General features: G+C 37.5%; 1 protein-coding gene across 2 annotated transcripts in view; it reads right to left on the bottom strand.

The window, feature by feature from the left end:
* TMEM135 (transmembrane protein 135) overlaps positions 1 to 13,760 on the bottom strand; it is a 299,633-nt gene that overhangs the window by 231,159 nt on the left and 54,714 nt on the right. For both annotated transcript variants that reach the window (XM_027532736.1, XM_027532737.1), the window contains exons 2-3: positions 9,889 to 10,016; positions 7,199 to 7,291 (exon numbers count right to left, since the gene is read on the bottom strand). In XM_027532736.1, the coding sequence (XP_027388537.1) occupies positions 7,199 to 7,291; positions 9,889 to 10,016 (221 nt within the window). The remainder of the gene's footprint in view (positions 1 to 7,198; positions 7,292 to 9,888; positions 10,017 to 13,760) is intronic.

Here is a 13,760-nt window from a genome sequence, read left to right as displayed (position 1 = left end):
TGGTTGACTGACCGCTGTCACAAGGAGAGAGTCATAAATTGTCAGCAGGCCCCCTGGCCAGAAGATGATGTAACACCCCTAAGACCTCTGTACACATTTGTATGAAGCACCTGACTTTGACAAAAGTCAGGACTGCTGACCCCGCGTGATTTTTGCATAATATCTCAGTGTATAAAAGTAGACTCTGGAAAATAAAGAATTGGGATCAGTTCCTCGAAAGACTGGTCTCCCCATGTCTCTCTCTCTCTCACACTGGCTGAGTCTCCATCTGGAGCGCGGAACCCACCATGCTTACTAATTATGCCTGGGCTTCTAAGATCTGACCGGGGAGGCCTCAGTGTCTCCTCTCCTTCGGGAGAACGGAAGGACGCCTGTGGCCTACGTAAGTGGTGCAAACTTCTTGTCTTGAAGTTTTATTGGTCTCCCGCGTAAACCAAGCTACTCAGCCTCTTTTCTCCACTGAATTTTCCTACTGAGCTATCCTTATTCTATTACTCTTTATATCTTTAATTAATATCTAATTGAAGCTATTGTATCCTGATCCTCGCCGACACCGTCCCTGCTTCAAATACCCTGGATCAGCCGGGGCTGGACCCCGGCAATGCTATCCACAAAAATCGCATTTCAAATATAAAACTAAAGGATTTGAAATTAACTGGAAAGAAATTCAATACAATGCAAGCACTACAACACGGCTGGAGTGGTTATAGCAATACCAAATAAAACACAATTCAGAGCAAAGGGAATTATCTAAGCTATAGAGAAACATCTTATATTGATAACAAGTTCAATTTATCATTGAAGAAATGACAACCATAAATGTGTATACACCAAACTGACAGCATTAAAGTAAGAACCAGACAAATTCAGAACCACAGAAGGGTGATTTTAATACCTTTCTCTCAGTAAATAATAAAACTAGACAAAAAATTTAGTAACAATATAGATTGGTAGTTTTCAACAAAGTGGGGATTTATCCCATGGGGATAACTGTACTCATCTCACATGCTAGTAACCTAATGCTCAAAATTCTCCAAGCCAGGCTTCAACAGTACGTGAATCATGAACTTCCAGATGTTCAAGCCGGATTTAGAAAATGCAGAGGAGCCAGATATCAAATTGCCAACATCGGTTGGATCAGCAAAAAACAAAAGAGTTCCAGAAAAATATCCACTTCTGTTTTATTGACTATGCCAAAGCCTTTGACTGTGTGGATCACAATCAACTGGAAAAGTCTTAAAGAAAGGAATACCAGACTACCTGACTTGCCTCTTGAGAAATCTGTATGCAGGTCAGGAAGCAACAGTTAGAACTGGACATGAAACAACAGACTGGTTCCAAATCGGGAAAGGAGTACCTCAAGGCTGTATATTGTAACCTTGCTTATTTAACTTATATACAGAGTACATCATGAGAAACACTGGGCTGGAGGAAGCACAAGCTGGAATCAAGATTGCCGGGAGAAATATCAGTAACCTCAGATATGCAGATGACACCATCCTTATGGCAGAAAGTGAAGAGGAACTGAAGAGCCTCTTGATGAAAGTGAAAGAGAAGAGTGAAAAAGTTGGCTTAAAACTCAAATATTCAGAAAACTAAGATCATGGCATCCGGTCCCATCACTTCATGGCAAATTGATGGGGAAACAATGGAAACAGTGACAGACTTTATTTTCTTGGGCTTCAAAATCACTGCAGATGGTGACTGCAACCAAGAAATTAAAAGACACTTGCTCCTTGGAAGAAAAGTTATGACCAACCTAGACAGCATATTAAAAAGCAGAGACATCACTTTGCCAACAAAGGTCCGTCTAGTCAAAGGTATGGTTTTTCCAGTAGTCATGTATGGATGTGAGAGTTGGACTATAAAGAAAGCTGAGCAGTGAAGAACTGATGCTTTTGAACTGTGGTGTTGGAGAAGACTTGAGAGTCCCTTGGACTGCAAGGAGATCCAACCAGTCCATCCTGAAGGAGATCAGTCCTGAATATTCATTGGAGGGAGTGATGCTGAAGCTGAAACTCCAATACTTTGGCCACCTGATGTGAAGAACTGACTCATTTGAAAAGACCCTGATGCTGGGAAAGATTGAAGGCGGGAGGAAAAGGGGACGACAGAGGATGAGATGGCTAGATGGCATCACCGACTCAATGGACATGAGTTTGAATAAGCTACAGGAGTTGGTGATGGGCAGGGAGGCCTGGCGTGCTGCAGTCTGCGGGGTTGCAAAGAGTCGGACACGACTGAGTGACTGAACTGAACTGATCCCATGGGGACATGTTTCCTATGGAAACATTATTTGTTGTCCCAATTTGGTAGGGAGGGGAAGGGAGTGCCAATGGTATGTATGAATACAATACACAGAACAGTCCTCTCCCAAACAAAGAATTATCTGGCCCAAAACAAGTCAATAGTGCCAGGATTGAAAACCCATCCTAGATATGATAAACTATATCAATTTGACCTCGTTGATATTCTTAAAATGCTAGAAACAGGCTAAAATAAAGCACAAAAACCCACATGATCATATCAATGGATCCAGGAAAGACATTTGACAAAATGCTATACCCATTCATGATCAAGGCTCTCACAAAACTAGGAATACATCTGAACTTCCTAAACTTGATAAAGAGTATCTTAAAAAAAACACCCTACAGGTAACATCATACGTAAAGGTGAAAGACTGAATTCCTTCCCCTAAGATCAGGAACAAGGGAAGGATGTACCAACACAATAAAAGGAAATAAAAGATATATAGACTGGAAAGCAAAGAATAAAATTGTCCCTATTTGCAACAATATTATTTTCAATGTAAAAAATCTCAAGGAATATACAGAAAAACTTATTAGAACTAACAAGTAAATTCTACAAGAACCCAAGAATCAAGATCACATTCAAAAACTCAATACATTTCCATGTATAGCAACATGTGAAAAACGATACTAAAAATACAGTATGCCCCTACCTCACATCACAGACAAAAATTAACTTAAAATGGATCAAAGACTGAAATATGAAAATTAAAACTATAAAACTCTTAAAAGAAAACATAGAGACAATCTTTGTGACCTTAGATTTGATAATGGGCTTCTTAAATATGACACAAAAATACAAGAATAGAATAAAATATATAAATTGGACTTCCTCAAAATCTAAAATGTATGTTCTTCAAATGACATGATCAAGAATATAAAAAACAAGGCACTGAATGGGAGAAAGTATTTACAAGTCCTATATCTCATAATGGCTTTTATTTAGAATAACTAAAGAATGATTACAAATTAATAATAAAAAGATAAATAACCCAATAAAAAGCAGTTAAAGGATTTAAACAGGCATTTTTCCAAAGAAGATCTACAAACAGCTAGTAGGTACATGAAAAGTTGCTCAATACCAACAGTCATCTGGGAAATGCAAACCTAAACCACACCTTAAATACTACTTCACTCTCTACGGAGAAGGCAATGGCACCCCACTCCAGTACTCTTGCCTGGAAAATCCCATGGACGGAGGAGCCTGGTAGGCTGCAGTCCATGGGTCGCAAACAGTCAGACACAACTGAGCGACTTCACTTCCACTTTTCACTTTCATGCATTGGAGAAGGAAATGGCAACCCACTCCAGTGTTCTTGCCTGGAGAATCCCAGGGACGCGGGAGCCTGGTGGGCTGCCGTCTATGGGGTCGCACAGGGTCGAATACAACTGAAGCAATTTAGCAGCAGCAGCAGCAGGGAAACCATAATCAGAAAGCATATAATTACAAGTGTTAGTCACAACGTGAAGTAATTAGACTCGTTACTCTGCTGGAGAGGAGGAACAATGGTATAATAAACACTTTGGCAGTTCCTCAAATGACGAAGCGTAGTTACCATGAACTGAAGTGAAGTCACTCAGTCGTATCTGACTCTTTGCAACCCCATGGACTGTAGCCTACAAGGCTCTTCTGTCCATGGGATTTTCCAGGCAAGAATACTGGAGTGGGTTGCCATTTCCTTCTCCACGGGATCTTCCCAACCCAGGGATCGAACCCAGTCTCCCACATTGCAGGCAGACGCTTTACCGTCTGAGCCACCAGGGAAGCCCAGTTACCATGAGCCAGCAATAACAAAGAGGCCTCTCCATTTTAAGCTCTCCACTAAATAATTCTTATATCAAAGGAGAAAAACAAACTAAAATTACAGAATTTCTAGAAAATTATGATTATGTAAATACAACATATCAGAATCTATATATAATCAAAGAGGAAAATTCATAGCCTTAAATACTTATATCAATAGAACTTAAAGAATGAAAATAAATAAAGCCCCAAACAAAAAAGATATTTATTATAAAAGGAAAGAAAATTAGCAAAAAAAAAAAAAGGAAGGAAAAAAAATGACAGCAAGAAATGAATTAGAAAACCAAAAAACAGAACTAATAAATGATTCATTGAAAAGCAAAATCAACAAAATTAGTAGCTAGCAATAATACAAAATAAATGAGTTGAGAAATAACAATTGAAAACAGAAAATTCAATCAAATCATATAGGACTATTTTGCATGAGCTTCATGCAAATAAATATAAAAATCTTTATAAATGGATAATTTTGGGGAAATGGAAAATTTTTAAGAGATGGATAACTTTCTGTTAGAGACAGAATTGAGTGAGTTTAAGCAGACCAGTTTCCACAGAGGAAACAACTTCTTAAGAACTACCATGCCCAAAAGAGTCACCATGGCCAGGAGGGCTCACAGAGGATCAGACTAAATCCTCAAAGGCCAGAAAATTCACTGCTACTTAAATTACACCAGAGTAAGGGGAAAAACAACAAAATTTATAAAACATTTTATAAAGTAAATGTGACAGTGACACTAAAATGGATAAAGAATACACAAACATATAACACACACAAGTAGCCATCTCACAATAATGATGTCTTAGTGATGTCATGATCAACTGAGCTTTATTCCAGCAAAGCAGAGATTATGGAATATCCGGAAATCCATTCATCTAATTCATCATCAATAACAATTCATTGGAAAGATCTGCTGATTACCTTTAATCACATATTCAAACTTAGAACTACTCAGAAGTTTGGGCCTCCGGATGGTGTCAGTATCATCTATGAAGTAAACTCTTACCAAGAATATTTAATTCGAATCTAATCAAAGATTTTGACTGAACTTCAAGTTCACAGGAAATACCATTTAAACAATTCTGTGAGGAAAAATTTCTGACAAAATCATAAATGATTTTACAAACAACAAGATAACTGGCTTGGTCATATCAATAAGTCACTGCCATGGAGGATAAAAGTGGGATGGATGATTAACCAAGATCAAGAGAAAATAAAGAAACAGAACACCGTCCATCAACTTTGACGAGATTTCGGTTCAAAAAAGCCAGCTATGAAGTATTTTAGGACAGTATGGACAAGACAGCAGCTGGGAATGACTGCTAATTTTCTTATGTGTGATAATAGTGCTAGAATTATGTAGGAAAGTATTCTTATTTTAGAATATTTTGAAATTATATTTCCAAAAACCAATATTTGTATTTATAAACTGATCAAGAAATTACAATCACCAGTAAAATACTCTCATTACTTATAGGGGAGAAAATAATAAAAGTACTTAACACAACACAGTTACCATGTGTCAGACACTCTTCTAAGCACTTTTCACATAACTAACTCATTTAATTCTCTGAACAACTATATGAGTACTTAATCACTATCTCCATTTTTCAGGTAAGAAATAAGCCATAGAAGTCACCCAATAAGTGGCAGAGCTAGTCTCCCGAGTCAGATAATATAGGTCCAGTATCCACACTTATTTAGTGACTACTCTGTACTCTCCTCTTGGGTGGGGTAACCTATATTCCTGAGCCATGTTTTTGTTTAGTCTCTTAGCCGTGTCTGACTCTTGTGTGTCCCCATGGATTGTAGCCCACCAGGCTCCTCTGTCCATGGGATTTCCTAGGCAAGGTTACTGGAGTAGGTTGCCATTTTCTCCTCCAGGGCATCTTCCCAACCCAGGGATCAAACCCATGTCACAGCATCTCATGCATTGCAGGAGAATTCTTTACCACTGAGCCACCAGGGACGCTCATGTTCCTAGCAATACTGACTTGATTTTGCTGGGGTTATAAAACCCTTTGATTTTAGTAATTTTACTAATCCAAAAGCATGATCAGAGAATCACAAAAAGTTAGATATTATTACATTTACAAAAATGCATTAAAATGGCCTCAGGTAGTTTAGGGCTTCCCTGCTGGCTCAGTGGTAAAATAATCCACCTGCCAACGCAGGAGACTTGGGTTCAATCTCTGGGTCAAGAAGATCCCCTGGAGAATGAAATGGCAACCCACTCCAGTATCCTTGCCTGGGAAATCCCATGGACAGAGGAGCCTGGCGGGTTACAGTTCAGAGGGTCGCAGAGAGTCAGACACGACTTAGTGACTTAAAAATAACAAGTAGTTTAGGTAAATATTTAGTTATATAACAAGATCTATCTATATTCTTACTAGAGGATCGATGATTATAACAAATATCTTCATCAGCTGAAAGATGACCCCGTCTTGATTAACACATGACACTATCTTGATTATCTGGGATAAAGGTGGAATCAAAGCAGGTCTCAGCAGTAAAAATAAATATTCTTGAGATGGCAAAAATTATTTTATGCCAAATGTCTAACTTCAACAGTTTATTTGACTGAAAAACTTACATAACATTTGTAGTATTTTGCAGAAACCGTATTATTCCACATGGAACATTTTCAAATTGATAACAAAAATCTTAAAAATAATAACTGACTTAATAGAGGTAATGAGTCTAAAGCAAATTACAAATCTAGATGAATAAAGAAAATTATTGTTTATGTTCTTAGGTGTGATAATGGTATTGTGGTTACAGAAAAGATCTTTAGCTGGAATTTATGCATGTCATGCTTTAGTTTGGCACATTAGAGGACGCTCTAGATTTATAGTAAACAAAGACTATGGGTATTTTACTGTATAATGTCAATCTTCTCTTTCATAGGCTTAAAAACATTAATAAGTATAAAATCAAATTTTCCATCAAATATTTGCAAGATTGAGAAATATATGTGGAAATAGTTCTCCTCCCTGGACCACAACAAACACTAAGCAAAAAACAAAAGCAAAACTCTAATTTGGGTGAGAATGGTTCTACTAAACACGTAGATATGCAAAATTTTACCTGCTTTTTCTCTCAACTAGAATGGCCACATAAGATGCTGGCAAAGCGGCACCAAAGCCGGGACTCCATAAGTAGAATTTTCCAAGTATCTTCCTGAAATTGAAATTTGGAAGGATTAAACAAAATTTCTTGTTGGTCACTGCAGTTATTACACACAGGAGTTCCCCTTCCCAGTTCACCCTCTGTCTAGGTGTCCCACAGCAAATCAAATTCAACAGGACCAGAGCCAAGCTCATTCTTCTTCTCCCCAGGCTCCATGAATTTGCTCTTCCTTGTCTTTTCCTAGGTTAATGACATCAACAACTACTTATTCACCTACGTGTGGCATTTGGAGACATCCTTGGCTTCTCTGTCTTCCATACATGAAATCATCCACTTAAGTATTTCCATATACAATTTATCTCTCAAATTCCTCTCCAACCTACTGCCTTTGCCTCAGTCAAGTCCCTCACCACCTCTTCTTCAGGCTACTACAACAGCAAACTAATAGGTATCTCTCCTTGCAGTCATTTAATGTTATATTCATTCAGACATTCCCTGGACCCAATACTGTTCACTCTGCAAAACCCTCTAGGTTCTCAGTTTCCTCATCTATCAAATGGGAATAAATATATTACCTATCTCATACATAATTGCTAAGATGGCCACATGGGATCCTTCCCAGCACCATGCATGGCACAAAGGAAACACTGAGAAAACATTAGCTATTGTTACCAGTATTACTATTATTATCACTACTACATTTTTTTCAGCTTTTATTGGTGTATAATTGATTTACCATAGCGTGTTAGTTTCATGTGTATAGCAAAGTGATTCAGTTAAATATATATTTTTTTCAGATTCTTTTTCCTTATAGGTTATTATTAACACAAAATATTGAGTAGAGTTCCCTTGCTATCACAGTAGGTCCCTTGTTGGTTACCTATCTTATATACAGTAGTGTGTATATGCTAATCCCAGAGTCCTAATTTACTCCTCACCTTTCCCCTTTCATAAATTTGTTAGTTCTATGTCTGTGGGTCTCTTTCTGTTTTGTGTATAAGTTCATTATATCTTTTTTTTTTTACTACTTCTATTTTTTAACACATGATAAATATTCAACAAATGTCTCTCTTTTGCTTCTACAACCCTGGATAAGTTTTTCTTACATCACTTACTAAAATATTTTATATCTTTTAGTTATATATGTATACAAAGCTTTTCTTTTACTAGAATACATCATTTGAAAGAAAGAATCTGCAAAGTGTCTCACTATGGTGTTTCACTACAAATAGCCATTAACTTCTTGGGTTTTCAAAGAGAAAATAAAAAGAAGTCTGGAGATACTAGGAAATTCTTTTTTCCTTTCAAAGACGATATATTCCTAAGAAGGGGAGAAACAAAAAAATAATAAGAAAGTATCTGAACAATGGTGCTCAACTGCTAAATGATGTATTATAGGAAAAAATATTTGCTATATACATACAGATAAGGATCAAGAATCACAGATAAAATTATCTTTTCAACTGAAGCTTAGCTTTAAAAAATTAGAAAATTTACAAATAACATAGGTATTTCTGCAATGGGCATCAGAAACTTTCTGCCTGAGAAAAGTGGAGGTGGTTCTCCCTCTAATAAAATCGACAAATGGCTTAATAAATTATTGAATGTAAGAATTAAAGGAAAATAACTCAGTGACTCAGGTATAGAAAGAACATAGATGTTATCTTATAATTAGTATTTAATGTTTTCACAACTTAACCAAAGGGTTCACATAACATAAATATGCTTCAAGAACAATTTATTATTATTATTAAATCTAATTATCGTACAACTCTATTTTTAGAGTTTTAACAAGTATTAGAAACTTTCCAGAGACTACATGATAAAGAGTTTCTTGCACAGATTATTCAGGTCAATTTAAAGGCATGATTTGTTTACTCAATAGTATAAATTATATCAATTATTTTCTGCACAATTTAAAAGTTTATAAATGTTATTGTTCTTAAGGAAAAAGAATCTATGAAAGACACCTGGAAATTATATTTCTACCTGCAGAATTACTTTGGCAATACTAAGTGGGTAACATAATATTAATAGAATGTGAAGTATTTCAATTTGACAAATTAAATAACTAGTTTGCGTTGTTTGAAAGATAAAAAGTAAATATCTACTAAATATGTTAGGTACATCACAATACCAAAAACTGAATTCTAACTGCATATATATAGCATGAAGCATGTGAAACAGATAATGCACTGAATCAAGACCAAAAGTTTCATCAGTAGGATATGCCAGGAGTTTCACAGATAAACACAAGCATTTTATGGTCCTTTTGAAGTCCGTTCACTACATATGGACCTAAGCTATATCATGGACAGTTGCTTTGAATTTCAAATCTATAAAACTGAAAAGTTAAGAAATCCTCATTAACAACGCAGTAAATACAGTGGGCCCCAGAAAATACATGATGCATTAAAGCACTTTTGTTCCATAATCACAGCAGTGATTTGAAGTTTACATCACATGTTAGGCCAAACGGTCACAACTCCTGGTTTTACAAGCTTTCTTTGAGATAAATAAATGCCATGTCCCAGAGAGAAAAAAATAAACAAGGAGTGACCTGCACAACATTTATGTAAACATCTGTTTGTTTCTATTTCAATAAAGGAAATTTGTATTAATCTCCAGTGGTTATTATGAGTACCAACCTTAAAATGCAAAAGAAAGCCATAAACAAGGCCCCATTAGCAGTCAGAAATGAAGCAGACTGTAGGATCTCAGGGAGCAGTTTGTGTAAATAATAGTCTAATTTTCGTTTCCGGAGAATTGCTGCAATCTGAAAAGAAAAAGGGTCTTTTGTTTAATCCAACCAACTTTTCCCACTTAAGTTAGCTCTTATGTGGAAGATACTGAAATAATAGTATATATTTACAAATTAAAGTAAAAACCCAGGTATTTTATAGCTCTTTCTATGAAAATTCAATTTTCAGGACAGAAAGAAGACACTTTAGTTTATTGAAGGTATAATAGGTAAAGGGCCACAATGTGGATCAATCACATGATAAGTAACCTGCAAATTTGAGATAAATATTTATAGTGCCTTATGCTCAAATTTCTCCAAGCCAGGCTTCAGCAATACGTGAACCGTGAACTTCCTGATGTTCAAGCTGGTTTTAGAAAAGGCAGAGGAACCAGAGATCAAATTGCCAACATCCGCTGGATCATGGAAAAAGCAAGAGAGTTCCAGAAAAACATCTATTTCTGCTTTATTGACTATGCCAAAACCTTTGACTGTGTGGATCACAACAAACTGTGGAAAATTCTGAAAGAGATGGGAATACCAGACCACCTGACCTGCCTCTTGAGAAATCTGTATGCAGGTCAGGAAGCAACAGTTAGAACTGGACATGGAACAACAGACTGGTTCCAAATGGGAAAAGGAGTTCGTCAAGGCTGTATATTGTCACCCTGTTTATTTAACTTATATGCAGAGTACATCATGAGAAACGCTGGGCTGGAAGAAACACAAGCTGGAATCAAGATTGCCGGGAGAAATATCAATCACCTCAGATATGCAGATGACACCGCCCTTATGGCAGAAAGTGAAGAGGAACTAAAGAGCCTCTTGATGAAAGTGAAAGTGGAGAGTGAAAAAGTTGGCTTAACGCTCAACATTCAGAAAACGAAGATCATGGCATCCGGTCCCATCACTTCATGGGAAATAGACGGGGAAACAGTGGAAACGGTGCCAGACTTTATTCTTCTGGGCTCTAAAATCACTACAGATAGTGACTGCAGCCATGAAAAGACGCTTACTCCTTGGAAGGAAAGTTATGACCAACCTAGATAGCATATTCAAAACCAGAGACATTACTTTGCCAACAAAGGTCCATCTAGTCAAGGCTATGGTTTTTCCTGTGGCCATGTATGGATGTGAGAGTTGGACTGTGAAGAAGGCTGAGTACCAAAGAATTGATGCTTTTGAACTGTGGTGTTGGAGAAGACTCTTGAGAGTCCCTTGGACTGCAAGGAGATCCAACCAGTCCTTTCTGAAGGAGATCAGCCCTGGGATTTCTTTGGAAGGAATGATGCTGAAGCTGAAACTCCAGTACTTTGGCCACCTCATGCGAAGAGTTGACTCATTAGAAAAGACTCTGATGCTGGGAGGGATTGGGGGCAGGAGGAGAAGGGGACGACAGAGGATGAGATGGCTGGATGGCATCACTGACTCAATGGACATGAGTCTGAGTGAACTCCGGGAGTTGGTGATGGACAGGGAGGCCTGGCGTGCTGTGATTCATGGGGTTGCAAAGAGTCGGACACGACTGAGTGACTGAACTGAACTGAAAAAGTTTTAAACTGAAAAATAAGATATATTTTTAAATAGACAAAAAAGTGAAGTTCAATTCAAATAGAAATTGAATGCTAAACAAAACTGCATTACAGATATTATCAACCTGAATATTAGAGAATTTCAGTGACAAAAACTAGAAACTGATAAAAACCATTCATTCCGTTTCATTGAAAAGGGAATATGAGCTAGATCAGAGGCATTCTCACAGGTACCATGAAGAAATGCTGTTCTATCAAGGTGAAACAATATGATCAAAGGAACAAAAGATGACAGAATTAGGGAATGAGGGAGGGAATTTAAGAAAGGGCAAGACAGACTTGAGAAAAGGAAGACCAGAGAAGCCTGCATTCACTCCTCACCATTCTGGGCAGAACACTTACCCTGTGCTAAGGGAAATCTAACGGCCTCTTCTCAATTCTTTTCTTATTCTACCCCTTAGAAGCTTCTGATAATCTACTTCACTCAATTATACAAACTGCTATTAAGAAGTAAGCCATACACAGGAAACACAATGGTGAGTCAGATCTAATTCTTGCCTGCAAGGAACATAAAAACTTGATAGAGAAACAGACATATAAACAATTAATGACAATATGGCAGTGTGTTAAATGCTAGACTAGAAGAAGAAGAAACTGCTACAGAACTACTATTAGAACACGACAAAACGGAGATGGGAATGGGCAGACAATAATATCTGGAAGATGGATCTTGGCAAATAGGTAAAATGTTGACAGAAGAGAAGTTTCTATGGCCTCTGTGACTGCAGTCTTCTCATTCTCCCATTATATCTCTAAATGCTATTCCTTTGTTAGCATTTCTTCCTCAGATAGCTACTCCTTCTGTATATGTTCCCTCCCACAGCATCATCTATCATATCAAAGTAGAAATTCCAATATAACCCTAACATTTCCACTAAATTCTTAATTCATACTTCAAATGTCTATTGGACATGTCAATAAAGATGTACCAGAGACATCCAAAAAAAATCAGCCTGTCCAAAGCAGAACTTCTTGTGTTTCCTCAAAATGCTTTTACTTTTGAGTTTCCAACCTCAGGTAATAGTGTCACATTCACCTAATTACATAATTAAGGAACAAAATGTTGGTGTTATTTTCAATTACTCCCTAGATCCTCAACCATCTCCTCAGTTCTAATGGTCTTCTACTATCTTCAGGGGTTAGAAAGTAGTCTCTTTCATTTTAGACTTTTGGCACCCGGTCCCATCACTTCATGGGAAATAGATGAGGAAACAATGGAAACAGTAGCTGACTTTATCTTTTGGGGCTCCAAAATCACTGTAGATGGTAAGTGCTGCCATGAAACTAAAAGACGCTTACTCCTTGGAAGGAAAGTTATGACCAACCTAGATAGCATATTCAAAAGCAGAAACATTACTTGGCCAACAAAGGTCTGTTTAGTCAAGGCTATGGTTTTTCCAGTAGTCATATATGGATGTGAGAGTTGGACTATAAAGAAAGCTGAGCACCGAAGATTTGATGCTTTTGAACTGTGGTGTTGGAGAAGACTCTTGAGAGTCCATTGGACTGCAAGGAGCTCCAACCAGTCCATCCTAAAGGAGATCAGTCTTGGGTGTTCATTGGAAGGACTGATGTTGAAGCTGAAACTCCAACACTTTGGCCAGCTGATGCGCAGAACTGACTCATTCGAAAAGACCCTGATGTTGGGAAAAATTGAGGGCAGGAGGAGAAGGGGACGACAGAGGATGAGATGGTTGGATAGCATCACCGACTCAATGGGCATCAGTTTGGGTAAACTCCAGGAGTTGGCGATGGACAGGGAGGCCACTTGCTGCGGTTCGTGGGGTTGCAAAGAGCTGGACACAACTGAGCGACTGAACTGAACTGATGGGCAGAATATGGTATGCTGTTTCATACTCAAGTAGTTACAGAAAAAATTTCTTCTGTTCCTGGAAACACACATAACATCTCTTATAACACAAGTGTCCCTATAACCCGATTGTCTAGTAAACATAATTCCCAAGCAATTTACATACACATACACACACACACACACACACCTCCTAGAACTAATAAAGGAGTTGAGCAAGGGCATACGATACAAGCTAAACATACAAAACTTACTGGTATTTCTATACAAGACTAATGAATACATATGTGGACCCCCAAACTAAAAATACAACAGCATTTATAACTCCTTAGAAACTGAAACACTTAGGGGAAAATCCATAACACCTGTGTAGGACTT

Source organism: Bos indicus x Bos taurus, chromosome 29 (assembly GCF_003369695.1).
Source record: "Bos indicus x Bos taurus breed Angus x Brahman F1 hybrid chromosome 29, Bos_hybrid_MaternalHap_v2.0, whole genome shotgun sequence".
Lineage (NCBI taxonomy): Eukaryota > Metazoa > Chordata > Mammalia > Artiodactyla > Bovidae > Bos > Bos indicus x Bos taurus.
The sequence above is the reverse complement of the archived record's forward strand: the minus strand, read 5'-3'. Positions and strand labels throughout refer to the sequence as shown.